The sequence below is a fragment of the Colletotrichum lupini genome, chromosome 5, assembly GCF_023278565.1.
Source record: "Colletotrichum lupini chromosome 5, complete sequence".
Classification (NCBI taxonomy): Eukaryota; Fungi; Ascomycota; class Sordariomycetes; order Glomerellales; family Glomerellaceae; genus Colletotrichum; species Colletotrichum lupini.
The window spans coordinates 3,046,193-3,060,597 of NC_064678.1; the positions used below are offsets into that span (position 1 = coordinate 3,046,193).

Here is a 14,405-nt window from a genome sequence, read left to right on the forward strand (position 1 = left end):
GTCTGCCGATCTGTTTCCCTGGTAAATACAAGCCGATCCGAACACCAGGTGAGGGAGGTTCTTGACGTTGATCTGGAATAAGTATACACGTGCAGGCTGTGGAAAGGCATCCCGAAGTCTTGATATCAAACATCTGGCTTCAATAGAAAGCAACTGTACTAATAATGACTGACTGTGAATCGCAATGTTAGTTCATAGACATGTTTGCACGCCTACGACACACCTGTCTGTCTTTTTGATATGATGATGGCCGGCCTTATTCATGATACGCAGTCGGTCAGACGCAGAAAAGGAAGTTCATGAGGCGGGAATGCACTTCGTGCACCCATTTGAATGCTAATTTAATAATCTGAAACCATCGTGTACAGAGGAATGAGCGCCAAAAGTAAAAGATTCCGAAACCGAGAATCGAACTCGGGGCTATGCCTAACCTCTCACAGAGATGAGAGGGCATCATGTTGGCCACTACACCATATCGGATGTGGATGTCTTTTTCGCAGAAAAACTCGAATAAGTATGTTAGCGGCTCCACCACCGCCCACGATGTAAACTGCAGTTTCCCTCCGCCAGTACATGGTATTCCTGTCCTAAGATACTTGAATAATTTGGACAACAATATTTAGTAAATTTGTTCCCGTTCTCATGAAAAGGTTATGCTCGCGTGCAGGACGAAAGTTCTTCGATCAGGATGTCGGAAGAGCAAACCTAGATGATGGGTGACATTGACGACGGAGGGAGATCGATGGTTCAGCATGCTGAACCTCATACTCTACAGTTCACGACTCCTTTGAGTGATCAGAAAAAGGAAAATTTCCTCCAGAAATTTAGCTCGGGAATGATAGATACTCAGCAAAAGAATTATGACCTCTTAGCTCATTGGAATACATGTTAGTCGAAACCGCATACTAATAACTTCGGATGACATGATGATGCTCACCCTCCGACTTCCCATCATCACGTGAAGCCGCGGTGCTTCGAATTGACTTGATTTCGTGCATCTTTTTCCCGTAAGGAAACATGGCTCTTTGATGTTCCTCGTCCCTATGCACCCTCGACGTCAGGGATGAGATGGCCGTGAGGTCGAATCGCGTGGTATGTTCAAAGCACAAATAGCTTTCCGTGCTATCAAGGCTAGATAACTTGATAAAGCGGCCGTATTCTTACCAAGCTAGCTAGAAATAAGTCGTGGGGCGCTGAAACGTGCGGCCTCTGCGTCCGTCGCCTGGCATCATCCAACATGAAGCCACAAAGGAGTAGAGAAATTGATCCTATATGTAAGTAGCTGCAACATAGCCATCATACTGTTGCAGATAACTTAGAACATCTCTATTTGTGAGAGTCTGGGAGGTTCATGTGAGCCCGCCGCTATGGCTCTTCCTGGACGTTGTACATTACGCTATATATACGACACACCCATCTTAATCCAGTGGGTTCTTCGAACCAGTTCGAGTTCATCACGAGGTGGTCCGACCTGTACTCACCCGTGAGAATCGCCTTTGCAGTGCCAGTCACCACAGCATATTTCACATAAGTCTAGCCATGTCGGTTTCTATACACGATCCTACTTCACTCGCGACTTCCCCTCTTATCCTTTAGTGTAGTCGAGGTGAATACTCATTCAGAGATGAGTGGTGAACACTGGTGGCTAAGATTTCTCGATCTGGAAGTGACAACCACATGTTTATCATCTCTCACATTTTAGAACTGGTTGGAACTAGGTTCAGAGAAATAAAAGACCATTATGCTGGTCTCTCTGCAGACCCAAAAATCTCACAGCCTGCCAAAGAGACGCTTGTAAGATGGAACAGACTGACATTGCTTAAATAGGTATGCCGGAAATGCCAATGTCTGATAAGTACAAGGCACGGAGTAGACACATGAGTGAGACTATACGGCGGCAAGAGGCACTCTTGGTCAAGTTTGCATAGTCACCACAGAGTCGCCTTATGAGGCACCACGAGATTTATTTCAAATATACACAAGGATCCGTATCGACTCAAACATGGAATAGAAAAAGTCAGGCAAAGATACGAAAATCGACATATTCATCTACCAAATACCATCTCACGAAGATAAGGGCAACTAAGAGGAAATATCTTGTTGCCTACTTATCCGTCTTCGACAGAGTCACGAGCGAGCAGATGGTTAACGTATCAGGCAAGAACAACTTTACATGAAGTCCATCACTGCTTCCTGACCATGCCAACAACAGTGTGCGCCAAGCACTCTAAACACATCACCACACCACCAAAATTGGCTTCCCACACACACATAGTAGTAAAAAAGCCTTGTCTGTCACCCACCTAGAAAGCTTGGCTCTAAAGCCCCATGCCCTTCCATCCCACCCCCTCCAAGGCCCTCTCCACTCTCAGCCGCAAGAAAATAAGAATCAACCATCTGTCTCCTGCAGCCTTCCTGCAAGAACCCCCTTTCTTCTCGTATAATTCTTCCTTGGTAGACTTGGCCCCGAATGTCTCACCTACCTGTAGGCAGATGTGAAAATCCCGTAAAACGTCTACGTCGAATTGTGAGACCAGGGATAGACAGCGGCAGATCTGCAGAGCTGCATGTCATATCCCGCAGTACATCAAGGAAAAAGAGGCTGCCCAACGACACGGCGTGTCCGAAGTTCGAGTGACAAGCTATCAGCCTTACGCCCGAGAAGAACCGTGGAGGGTGCAGAGAGATAGCTCGTGTGGAGACCGGAGCAAAGAAAAGACGAATTGGGTGTGAGGCAGATGTCATCGAGCCCGCTGTCCGGGCCTGCATTACGGACGTAAATCTGACAACGTCAAATCGGGAACTCGCCGTACAACATGAGCAAAATTGCTTAAGCTGAGCATCCATTATAGCCGACTGTCCAGTTGAAAAAGAAACAAGTACGGCCCAGCCTCCCCCTGCCGAGTAACATTTCCTCAGATTCTAATTTCAACCTCCCCTTTACACGGCATCATTCGACTCTTACCTCATCTCCCATATCTTCCGGTACCATCTAGTCCATAAGACTGGTCGGGCAACCAGTCGCCAATCCATGGCAACGTACGTAGCAATCTCTTGAACAATCAGAGTGACACCTCTCCGTACGCGACGTAAGATCGCGCCGCATCGGCGGAACACACATACACGCAGACGGTCTTCTTCCCGAGATGTCGTCGTCCACGGTTCTCTATTTCTCGGAGGCCCGGGCGTCCGGGACGACACCACCGTGCACCGCGGGGGGTGGGGGGAGGAGGAAGCGGGGTGGCACCGTGCTGCTGCCTGGTGCTCGGAAGGCGACTCTACACGGAGAAGAAGACCCGAATCGGACCTTGAGCGCCGGGGCGATGGGAACGATCAATTTTCCAGCTTTTCCAGCCTTCCAAAGCTCAAGCTCATTCCCATACTACCTGACTTGAACCCCCTGGTTTGATCGTGTATCTTGATTTCGTGATCCTGATGTTCATCTGAGGTGGTATCTTCTCGTACCATCTTCAAGGTGCCTGGAAACGTCTCCATCACTGGGAAGTTGTCGCTAAACCAGAACGCATAATACGGATGTTGGATGGAGACAAGAATTGAGACTACTAGAATATAATGCGACTCTCTGTAGGTATATCGGATTAGCTCCGTGGAGAGATTCCTCGAACCCCGACTACGCCACTTGGATGGATAGGAAATTATAACGCCCCTCTTCTTCTTCTATAGCTTCGTGAACAAGAATGCTGAACTGCTGTATTGCGTCTACGCGACTGGTAACATGCAAATCCAGGCAACACTTCCCCGTAGCTTCGATGTTACAGCACTAAGATCAGAACGACGCTCGCGAGTGTGACGTGGGGGGTTGGAAGCGGTGGGATGCCAATTGCTACCATGTCCATTCTGCCTGTGCAGCAAAGCTGTCTCTAGCCTCCTCTCCTCTCCTCCCCTCCAAGCTCGTATCTCCAGTATGACTCTCTCTTCCTCTCTGATCTCCAAACCAAGGTAGTAACACTCATCCCTCTCTCTCGATGGAATGAGATCGGAAGGGGTGGGCAGGGTAGCTTTCTTTCACTTTACCACAATAAACATCTGAATGGTCCCATCCCATTAAATCTCGGCAGTTGAGGGCCTTGGCAGGGCCAAAGAAAAACAAAAGTATATCGGAAACATGGGAAGAACGTGGCTAAACGGATCCCTGATCATCTCCCGGAAAAAAAGTTGCGCAGTACGGCATGCTATCATTCATGTCATTGTGCCTGTTTGTTTTTGCAATCCATTGGGCGGGTTGGTTAGTCGTGCGTTCGCGGCTGAAAGGCGGTTTGTTTTTCTTATTCTTGTCTCGTTTCTTTTTCTATCCCGTCCTTCCATCTCCATGTGCCCCCCTTCCTCCGCGGGCCGTTGTACACGGGCACAGCCGAGCGATGCTTATGCTAGGTCAAGGGGTTGGGCTCCATTATGTTTTGGCAGCTGGTAGCGCTCAATCTTGATATCGTGTTTCGTATTGAGATGTTGGGCTTGAGAAGGGGGAAAGGGTCCTCTTGATCCCCCCTTTGAACCGAAAGGAAATTGGAGGATGTCAAATTATTACGTTGTTCGAAATATCAGCCGGCAACGCACACGGTGTTGACAAAGTTGGGAAGACGAGATTGTGATAATCTGGATGCGAAAGTAAGACAGATTAGATGTGTAACTCTGTTGTTATGCCGCCAAATGGTCTTGGAAGTCTTCTAGCGCGCTTTCTGGTGTTTCGAGGCCTCTGCTTCCGGCACGAGTTAATCATCCCAAGGCCGTCCGGTGATATGTAGCACCGACTTCAACGTCAGCTCCAAGCACCCCCCTGGGCCGGGGAGAATAAGACTCGTTACCGGGTGATGGCTTTTGGGTCTAGGGGAGTGCCATTTCGCCGCGCGTGTTTCAAGATAGCGACCCTGAGCTCGTGGCTGCGATTCCCTCCGCGCCTCGTGTGATGACTGACGGAGTCAACGCACCCAGGCAGGCAGGCAGGCAGGGGCCGCAGGGCAGAGTTGCAGCACTTCTGATAGACGCAGCCCCGTACTTCTTTGGGACACTCAGTCTAAGCTGTGCCGTGAGCCGCGGTAGACTCACACTTTGGAAAAGGGTTTGAAACCAAACGATCTTGTAGCCACCGCTAGCTGAACGATGGGCATTGAACTGGGCTGGGAGGCCGTCCCAGACTTTCGTCTCCTAATGCCTCCAGACCCCCACCCTCGTGAACTTCACCGTAGACACGTCACACTGCTGTGCATATGGATCATAAGGACGGCGACCATGTCGGCTTGTCCATAGAGTTTGTCAGTTTCTCGAACATCTGTTTCCCGAGGCCTAGTGTGATTGGGTTGACCGTCTCCTGCCGACGTCTGGCAATGGAGATATATTTGGATCACGACAAGTGAATGCCGAGGACACACGAAAGGGCGGGGAGTTGTCCGATTGGATGGCTTCAATTTCCACGTCGTGTTTGCTTTCTATCCGGGCGTGGGGGACAGACAGCGGGAATCGAGGCGTCTCGTTGCCCTTATCCATACAGTGTGACGGCATAGACAAAGCTGTAGACAGCCTATTCTTTGTGTCATTTGGGAATTTAGGAGGTTACTGTTCTTTATTTAGCCTCACCGAATTAAAGACACGGCGAGAATAAGACAATTGGTGACAAGACCTGATTTTGGAAATTGTAGTTCTCAAGTTCTTCGATAATATGTTGGCTTCAGAGGTGGAGCGTCTCGAGACGTCGTTCCGTTCAAGTAGAATGACAGCGGTAGAAAAATGGTAAATAATGAAATTGTTGGCCAAGAATTCAATTTCGTGAGTTCTGGCTGTATCAACTCGAGTTCAACCTCCTCCGGCTTATGGTCGTTGAATGCTCAAACACTGACCTGGACATGAGTGCTTCAGCCCTTGGAGTGACAGCGAACCCATCCTCAATTGTGACGAAGGCCGAGGGGAAAAAGCAACTTGACACAGGGGACGTGAGGAAAGCAATCAGTTTGTCGGCCGGATGCTGGCCTGATTCGGCCCTGATCATTGGTCCTCTCAAATGTTGACCGTTGGCTAGAACGGCCAACTCGAAGACCGGGCTTAGAGGACGTCCCACTAGAGAAGTAGATCGTAAGAACGGAGTCTTCATACTCTTGCCTACCGGAACGGCAAAGACTGCCGAAGACGGGATTGCAAAGACCGAATGAGCCCCGGATAAAAGCTGGGCCAATGCATGTTGAACGGGGCCGTGCTGCCGCAGCCGGGAACTAACATGGTGCGGCATCAGGCTCGATACTTTGTTTCGGAAAGCAAGAAGCGCGAGAATCTCATGCGAGCGAGCCTCTTGCGGAGTCCGCCCCGGAAGACTGGATCTGGCACGAGGCTGGTGAGACAGCGGCTCGGCAGAGAGACGGGTTGAGACATGAATGCTTGCATTGTGTATGCTACTCTATGTCCGTAGCAGGTAGGTCGTTCCATGTACGTACGGCCGAAACCGAAGTTTGTGCTACAAACAGTCTTCGAAGCCGTCATGGAAATAAGATGAATGAACTCTTCTTACTTGCACAGACTGTCAACCGCTTATATTGGGCGGTCAAACGCAACCACAGTCACAATAGCTTAATGACGTCGAAGCAACTGGTCCGGGCGTCTCGTCTCGTGATGTTGATGTGCTGCGGAAGCTATTTGGCGAGAACCAAGGCAGACCCTGTTTGCAGGGCGGGCCGCGGTCGCCAGGTCGCGAGAATGGGCCGGATGAGCATATGCAACTGTTGCAAGGGAGAGCAAGCATGATGAAAGTTTTTTTCCTTCCCTTTCGTGTCCCCTCTGTCCCGATTCTCTTTACTGAATCAATAGAAATCCGACAACCAACCACCACCGAGAGAGGTTCGGGGGTGGCTCGGGCAAGGTGAAAACGGCGGTTTGGAGAAGAGATAGAGGGGTCGAAAGGCCGAGCGATGGTTGGAGAATGTGGGCGTTAGTCCTTGGTGGGTACCGCCTGGATACCTCCGATTGGGCGAAGCGGCCGGCGCCGAGTGGGGTGTCGTTCCGGTACTGCCTTAGCGGCTCCCAATCGTCATCCCATGTCTGGATTCTTCTGTACCTAGGTGATGCCTCAGGCACAAGGAGATCGAGAGTCTGCACTCTGCAGAGAGTGGCAGACAAGCGCAAGGCACGAACTGTGTAAACGTGGACCTCCCGACCCCAGCCGTTCTGGCAAGCATCACGGCATCTACAGGTTCGGTCAGCACCTTGCTGGGCGAGGGATCCGACTTGGTGATGAGAGTGAGAGCGGGCGGTTGGTCTGTGAGGTGCATGCATTACTAGTGTCCATTGTGGGCATCGGTGGGCAACTTTTTGGGAGCCACATCTGAATTGCCCAGTAGAAATCGGGTCAAGGGCCAGGTTTTCAGCAGTGGCATCAGCGGTGCGAGTCTGCTGCTGCGAGCGAATGGTCAGCATCGTCAGGCAGAGGTACGGATAGAGGTGGCAGGACTGGTCGCAGGCACGGTTTTCCTTCTCTCTTCTCCGGCACGTGCATGAACGGAAGCACACTTGTACGTCTCCAATATGTCGCCTGTACTGCGGAAGTTCGTACGCCGCCGGCTTCGGTTGCCTCAGATGCTTTTGACTCAGATACATCTTGCGGTGACTGAGACTTCGCTGTTGATGATGCTTGATAACGCGACGTCTAATATACCGTCGGCATGAACTACTAAACCTAGGTCGATAGCTTGGCGGCCAACGAGCTGACGGGACCAGGCACATAAGCTGGGGTAGCTACCCTAAGTATCGGTAGAGAACTAGGGTCAGTAGTTTAGATCACATCATCAGGCAATTCATGAAGCGATTTGTGGTGAAGAGATGGTGCTTTGGAGGGACCAGACTGGCCTGGATCTCGGTCTAGGAAAGGGTTGATCTCTTGACTCTTCCAATCGTTTTCAATGGCATGTTTGCCCTGTTATCCTAATTCGAGGTCCAGCTCCGTGTCCAGGCCCGGGACAGCTCCAGTTCCCTCGTCGTCTACTGACCACTAGTCGATTGACCTTGACTAGGGCGGGTCGCAGACAGATACCAGACCGGGGCAAGCAAGCTATGGTCCAGACGGTTAAGCTTGAGCTGGATTTTTGCGATAGTGTGCGCTCGTAGCTGCAGCTGCCAGGTATGTCTGGCTGTCCGCAAATACTAGGCAGGCACGACGATTATTGCTCAACTTCCCAGTTAGTGGTCGCATGGACTCTACCGGGGAGTGAAGCCGCTCGGCGAAGGCAATGAGAAGGTAAACGCCTGGATGACCTAGTATACCACTTGGAGTCACGAAATAAAAGCATCGTGCTCAGTGTCCAGCTTGTACGGTGTATCGAATGAAATGCGAGAGGGCAAGAACCCCCCTTGACGAACATGTATCGGAAGAAATGGAAGAGACGCAGATGCAGATGCAAAGTCTGCCCTTGGAAAGCTGACCAAAATTGGACCAGGTATATTCGTATCGGTGTCGACCGTTCGGACGGGATAGCCTCCGCCACGACGGTGTACCCACCTCATTCGCGAGGAAAAGAACGAACGGTGGCATATGTCTGCCTCGGTCAACTGGGGTGAGACCAACTTTGTTTCTGCGTGCCACAATAAGTCCGTGTTGACTTTCGAAGATAGCACTGGATAAGATAGAACAAGACGAGTAAATTCAGGGCGAAGGACAAACAACTGTGGATATGTCACAGTTTCCGTTAGTAAAGAAGTGGTGAACGATCATCGAAGATACCTACGGCACTTAAAAAACTAGAGAAAAAAGCTGCTCTCTGGCGTGTCTGGCCCGCGAGTGTAGCATGTGTGGGTGGGCGGGACTGAGCGGGAAGATGGGCTGCTGCGTCAGCGCGGGATGTCAATTGGACCCAATGGAAGACCAGCCGGTTCGTTCTTGAGGACAGCCGCGCTAATGTTGGAAGGAGGAAACATGCAGCTCGCAACCCGCAGCTGCAATCGGAGCCCAAGCCGGCGTGGTGTCGTTGTAGTCCTGACCAGGCAAACGTCACCTTGCACAGCGCAGGGAACCCCGTGGGCCGTACCCCTAGCTTGACTCTCGAGAGCTTCTCTCCATTAACATGGTATCCGTAAGTTAGGTAGGAATCTGACCGCGGCGAATGGAGGGTAGGGCGGCAGTGGGCGGTTGGCTGTTGGCATGAGTCCCTGTATCCGCCGAGTCCTCGTCCTCGTCCTCGTCCTTGTCCCCGTCATCCCTCGTCCACAACATACGGGTGCGAAAAGGGTAAATGCACCCATCCGCTGCTGAGCCTCGCCGTATTCTGTGTCGCGGGGTTTGCTCGCCCAGGGCCGGCGCGGCTGGGGCTCCATCTCCATAGCCGTCTGTGTTCCATAACAACGTCCAGATTGAAGGCGGGCTCGCAGCCTCGCTCTTGATTCAAGAACCTAGTGGTAGGTAGGATCTGCGTACATGGACCGTCGGCAGCTTGGAGACGCTTGTTGTGGCTGGAGCAGATGCTTGGTAATTACCTAGTACCTTGCCTCATGGAATTGTTTCTGCTCCAGCGTCATCGGGTACATCAGCCACATGGCTTGTCGGCGGCCGTCCGATTGATGGTTTGTGGTTTGTGGTTTACGATTTGCCGTCATGGTTTCAAGCTGGCCAAAAATTCAACGCATACGTCTTGTTATCAATCTGTGACGTGATGTCGGGTACTGTGTACCTTCTTATTGGGGTGAAGTGCGTGCTTGGAGCAACTTGCCAGAAACGGTGTGCGTGATACAAAACCGCAGGAACGATAGGTCAGGTAAAGTAGGTACCTTCTGTGCTTCCTCGTCCGTAGCTCCTGAACAGTGGAATGCTGGTTCCTTCCATTTTTCATGATCAAGGTTGGGGTACGGAGGAGGCATACCAGATACCTGTACGGAGTACGTACTCAATACTGGGGGCTGCCATTGCAGCCTGTCTGCATTTTGCCTGCATCCTGAGGTGTTATTCACAAGCAACCTGTTCCTTCTTTCCAAATGGGATGCAACCAGGAACTACTCGCTACCTGCCGCGATTGAACTCGGCGAATCAGAAAATTTGTCCATCATGAAGGGGGAGGGGGGTAGGTGGAAAAAGGAAGGCACCACATCACCAGACACATACTGCGTAGGTAAAGCAACTGACAATTGCATTGATATCCATCTCTGGCATCATGATCAGAGAATCACGAGAAGAAGAAAGGCATGCTGCATTCACACAGCCAGTAGAGTTGCCCAAACAATGCCTGATGAATCTATCTCGCTTCACCCTCCCAGGTAATTGTTGTGGTTGTTGTTATTGTTGCTATTTTGAACGAGGCAGTTGCAACTTGCTACCCAAGTTACCTTTGTTTGTTATATCAGGTGCGGATACGTCGCCGCATTCCATCCATCGCTTTCGTGCGCGCTCTTTTTTTTTTGGTCCCCCGCTGCATACCTATCCGTTCAAATCGTTTCTGACATTCGTACCTACCTTACCTCACCTTACTCACCTTCTCACCTCAAATCCTATTTGTACGTGGTTCCTTCAAACGACATCCCAAACCGGCCAAGGCTGTACATTGCCCACTGTTCCGCCGCCGCTCCTCGGGTTAAGAATTGAAATCTTTTTGCCCGCTGATTCATTCCTTTTCCCCCTCACCACGTCTTTAGACAGAAACACTAACGGTATGTTTACGCATCCATCTCACCTTTGCAATCCCTCCACATCCCCCTCGTGTGCTGGACCGAGCGCATACTAGACAGCGTCTTGCTGGTCTTCCGTCGCCGGCTTCATCCTTGATCATTGCCCCTCCTACCCCGTTGATTGCCCTGCTGCCTCGCCTTCCCCCCTCCAGTCGTCCATACAGCTCAATCCACTTTCGTCAGCGCCTTCTCCTCAATCGGCCCAGCCTATCCCTTCGCCAATCTGTGGTTACTGGTCACTACTGCGTACACTAATTGTGTACGGAGTACAGAGTCCCGTGTGGTCTATCCATATCCTATCGTCGGATACTGGAATTTCCTTACTGCAAGTCGAGGCATCATTGGAACAGGGAAAAGGGGCGAGAGAAAGGCATCTTCATATCTCAACACTGGGATAGCTCGTGATACTGACTTGGAGCTAACTTGGAGGTTTGTCCAGTCGCTGTCATTTGATTCGCTTGAATCAGCATTCTCCAACTCCGACCGACGTCTCACGACGAACCGAGCCGACCAGAGCTTGCCCTTGTCCGCATCTCGGAGGGACGACAACGCTACCGGCATACCGTGACAATCGCCAATCCATCATCCACGCCATATCCCGACCCTCGTCTTGCGCATTGCGGATTGCGGCTTGCCTCAATATCCCCATATCCTTACCTGGGCCTACCTTACCACGCGCAAGGAACCAACCGCGACTAAACGATTCATCGAGGTCGAACCACTGCTGCGTACGCTACGGTATTGCGATAGCGTACGAATACACTACTGCGTGGTCTATCAACCTCGCACCACACACCAACAAAGGTACGTTCTCCGAAGTGACGCCAGCACCAATAATCCAGGTACCCTGCCCTGTCCTGCCTTGCCTTGCCTTACCTCACCTCACCTTACTGCATGCGTACGCTACGCAGTAGGTACTACGCTCCCTCGAGAGTACGTACCGTATCGCACCGCATAGCACCGCAACCCTCGCCTGCTTCTGTCTGCTGCTTTGCGCCGCTGGTGCTGTTGCCGCTGCCGCTGCCGCCGTCGACGCTGTTACCAACAAACCCCAACCAGCCGGTGGAATTGGAACTGCTTGCTGTGGCTCGCTCGCTCGCTCGTCTCCAACCCGTCCCTACACCCCTGTCCCCTTGTCGACCCCCTCCCACTCCCACTCCCACTCTCGCTGCCACTCAGTCCCCTTCCCCGTCCCATCCCGGCCAACCCAAGTTACGGCGGATACAGAGCTGGGTGGCTCGGGTTGGCGCGTGGAGGTAACGAGGGTTGACAGCCTCTCAGGAGAAGGGCGGGCTAGCCAACAGTCGGCTGTGCGCCTCCGCTCCGCTTCGCCTTTATCCCGGTATCATCCTTCTCCCTAACCCAAGCATCTAACACAAGCCCAGGTCCCAAGCTAGACCCGCCAGTCCAGTCAGTGTCTGTCATTTCTCCACACCTTTTGCCCATCCAAGAAGACGAAGAAGACGACAAGACGAGACGAGACGAGACGAAGGAAAGAAAGAGAAAAGCAAGCCAAACAAGCCCGAGGGTCAGACAGGAGGTCATACGGCCTGTGTGCGCGCAATCGTCCTGTACTCGTACATACACATACCTAAGCTGCCCGCACCGATTCGCATCCGCAACGCGCGACCGTGTGCCATCCTGTCAGTTGCCAGTTGCCGGCTCAGCCCAGCCTACCTTAGCCCCGGCCAAGCCAAGGCAGAGAGACAGACGAAGAGAAGAGGGTGAGCGAGAGAAAGAGAGAGAAAAAGAGAGCAGGGACAGACGGCACCCACCGCGAGCGACCCCTCCCCAGTCACAGTGCTGCGTTGGTGCTTGTTGCTGCCGCCGCTACTGATACTACCGCTGTCGCTGCTGCTACGTATTAACTGGCTTGTCGGGTCCAGTCCGGTCGATCCAATCCACCAGTCTGCTGAGGAGAGAGTCCACTGTCCACGTCCAGGGCTCGGGCTCCAAAATCCAACAAGATTTGGGCTCCTACCTTGCTCCCCAACTTCCTGCGGCCACCACCAGTCCACCACAACCACCACCTTTCGGCCTCCACTAACCTACCACTTGCTGCCACCAACCTTGCCTACCTTACCTATCCGTACTTACCTACCTGTCTTACCCTTTTTTTTTCTCACCTTGCCTATTCTATCATCGATTCTCGACTGGCGTTCGTCGTCTTTTCCTCCACCACCACCACCTTCACAATCACCGACGAACCACCACCACCACCACCCACCTCGCGTTCCGCCCCCGCGAATCGCCCCTCTATCTCTGCTTCGCTTTGACTTTCGCTACTCATCATCAATCGAGCGGCTTTATTCCAACGACAAAGAGTTGACTTCTTTCCATCGTTCTTCGCCTCAGATAGCTGCCCATCATGGCAGGAAAAATGGTGCTGTACAAGTTGGTGGTCCTGGGCGACGGCGGCGTGGGGAAGACCGCTTTGACAATCCAGCTCTGCCTGCAACACTTCGTGGAAACAGTAAGTCGCCATTTCTGTTCGTTTTGCTTCGCATCACATCGTCACTTTCTTTTCTTCGGTCGGTCGTCGACTCTCTCTTGACCCCTTCCCCCAAATCCATCCTTTCCCCGCTGCTATCGCCCCCAAGAGCCGCCCGCTGACCGTGCTTTTCTACCGAAAACAGTACGACCCCACGATCGAAGATTCGTACCGCAAGCAAGTTGTCATTGATGGGCAAGCATGCATGTTGGAAGTTCTCGATACTGCCGGCCAAGAAGAGTACACAGCCCTTCGAGATCAATGGATCCGAGATGGAGAAGGATTCGTTCTCGTCTATAGCATCTCATCACGATCTTCGTTTTCACGGATCAAGCGGTTTCATCATCAGATCCAGCGAGTCAAGGAGTCATGTGCATCCTCACCGTCATACCCGGGCTCGCCAATCTCTGCAGCCAGCCCACAAGCGCCTGTACCAATTATGCTGGTCGGCAATAAGAGCGACAGAGTCACCGAGAGAGAAGTTTCGACACAAGAAGGACATGCCCTGGCCCGCGAGCTGGGCTGCGAATTCGTCGAGGCCTCGGCCAAGAACTGCATAAACGTCGAGAAGGCCTTCTATGACGTTGTCAGAATATTGAGGAGGCAGCGACAGGCCGCCTCGAGGCCGCAGCCCGGCGGACGAAGCAGCACTCGGCCTATCAATGGCGATGCCGGAGCGAGATACGACGACAAGGAGGGTGGCGACCGCTATCGTCGCAAAGTGGGCAGAAGGGAAGGGAAGAGTAAATGTGTCGTCTTGTGAGCTCGTCCGCAACCTCGACTTTTTATTCTCCCCCCTTTTTATCGACGGACTTGTTCGGATCCACGGCAACACCCCCGATCTATTCGATTCGCAAATCCGACGGGCCCACTGCCGCGAGGCAAAAGCATTTTCCACGTCACGACTTGATGATTGCCAGCATTAGAGAAGCGCTGGCAAAGGCTTTCACAGCCACGATTATTGGACGTACGAGATCTCGAGTTCTGCTTTGAAGACGATTCGGACATTTTCCCCCATGTCACGGATGAACAACCAGCTCCTCATTGGGCGAACGGCGCACGAAAAGAGAGAGGCATATTCTGGGGCGTAGGTTTCTTGAGATTCAATCAAACCTTTGGGCAGACTGGGAGTTCATAATTTTTTTGTTCTTTCCAAACAACACATGAGGGCAAGCTGGCGGTGTTATAGGAGTCTTTCTTACAGACCTTTTTTTTGACGTCTAGTTGGTCGCAAAAGAAAATGATGCCATGTATCTGCACACTTCCA

General features: G+C 52.0%; 3 protein-coding genes and 1 non-coding gene across 4 annotated transcripts; 1 reads left to right on the forward strand and 3 right to left on the reverse strand.

Moving 5' to 3' along the window:
- Window positions 1-393: 393 nt before the first annotated feature.
- On the reverse strand, window positions 394-480 carry CLUP02_tRNA188. Its single transcript has one exon. It is a non-coding gene; the product is annotated as a tRNA-Glu (tRNA).
- Window positions 481-4,383: 3,903 nt separating this feature from the next.
- Window positions 4,384-9,585, reverse strand: CLUP02_10322 (uncharacterized protein; the record flags this gene model as incomplete). The annotated part of the gene is made up of 21 exons (XM_049289298.1): window positions 4,384-4,495; window positions 4,576-4,614; window positions 4,650-4,769; window positions 4,824-5,032; window positions 5,065-5,163; window positions 5,214-5,326; window positions 5,388-5,536; window positions 5,636-5,788; window positions 5,853-6,383; window positions 6,465-6,513; window positions 6,568-6,722; window positions 6,800-7,099; window positions 7,150-7,258; window positions 7,323-7,606; window positions 7,781-7,857; window positions 7,986-8,139; window positions 8,273-8,658; window positions 8,721-9,022; window positions 9,088-9,367; window positions 9,407-9,431; window positions 9,473-9,585. The coding sequence occupies 21 exons, from the start codon at window positions 9,583-9,585 to the stop codon at window positions 4,384-4,386; spliced, it is 3,759 nt and encodes a 1,252-aa protein (XP_049146443.1).
- Window positions 9,586-11,110: 1,525 nt separating this feature from the next.
- Window positions 11,111-11,801, reverse strand: CLUP02_10323 (uncharacterized protein; the record flags this gene model as incomplete). The annotated part of the gene is made up of 2 exons (XM_049289299.1): window positions 11,111-11,380; window positions 11,589-11,801. Coding segments are annotated over 2 exons (483 nt in total), but the record flags the coding sequence as incomplete, so codon positions are not given.
- Window positions 11,802-13,015: 1,214 nt separating this feature from the next.
- Window positions 13,016-13,901, forward strand: CLUP02_10324 (Ras-2 protein; the record flags this gene model as incomplete). Its single annotated transcript, XM_049289300.1, has 2 exons — window positions 13,016-13,120; window positions 13,284-13,901. The coding sequence occupies 2 exons, from the start codon at window positions 13,016-13,018 to the stop codon at window positions 13,899-13,901; spliced, it is 723 nt and encodes a 240-aa protein (XP_049146445.1).
- Between the last annotated feature and the right edge of the window lie 504 nt (window positions 13,902-14,405).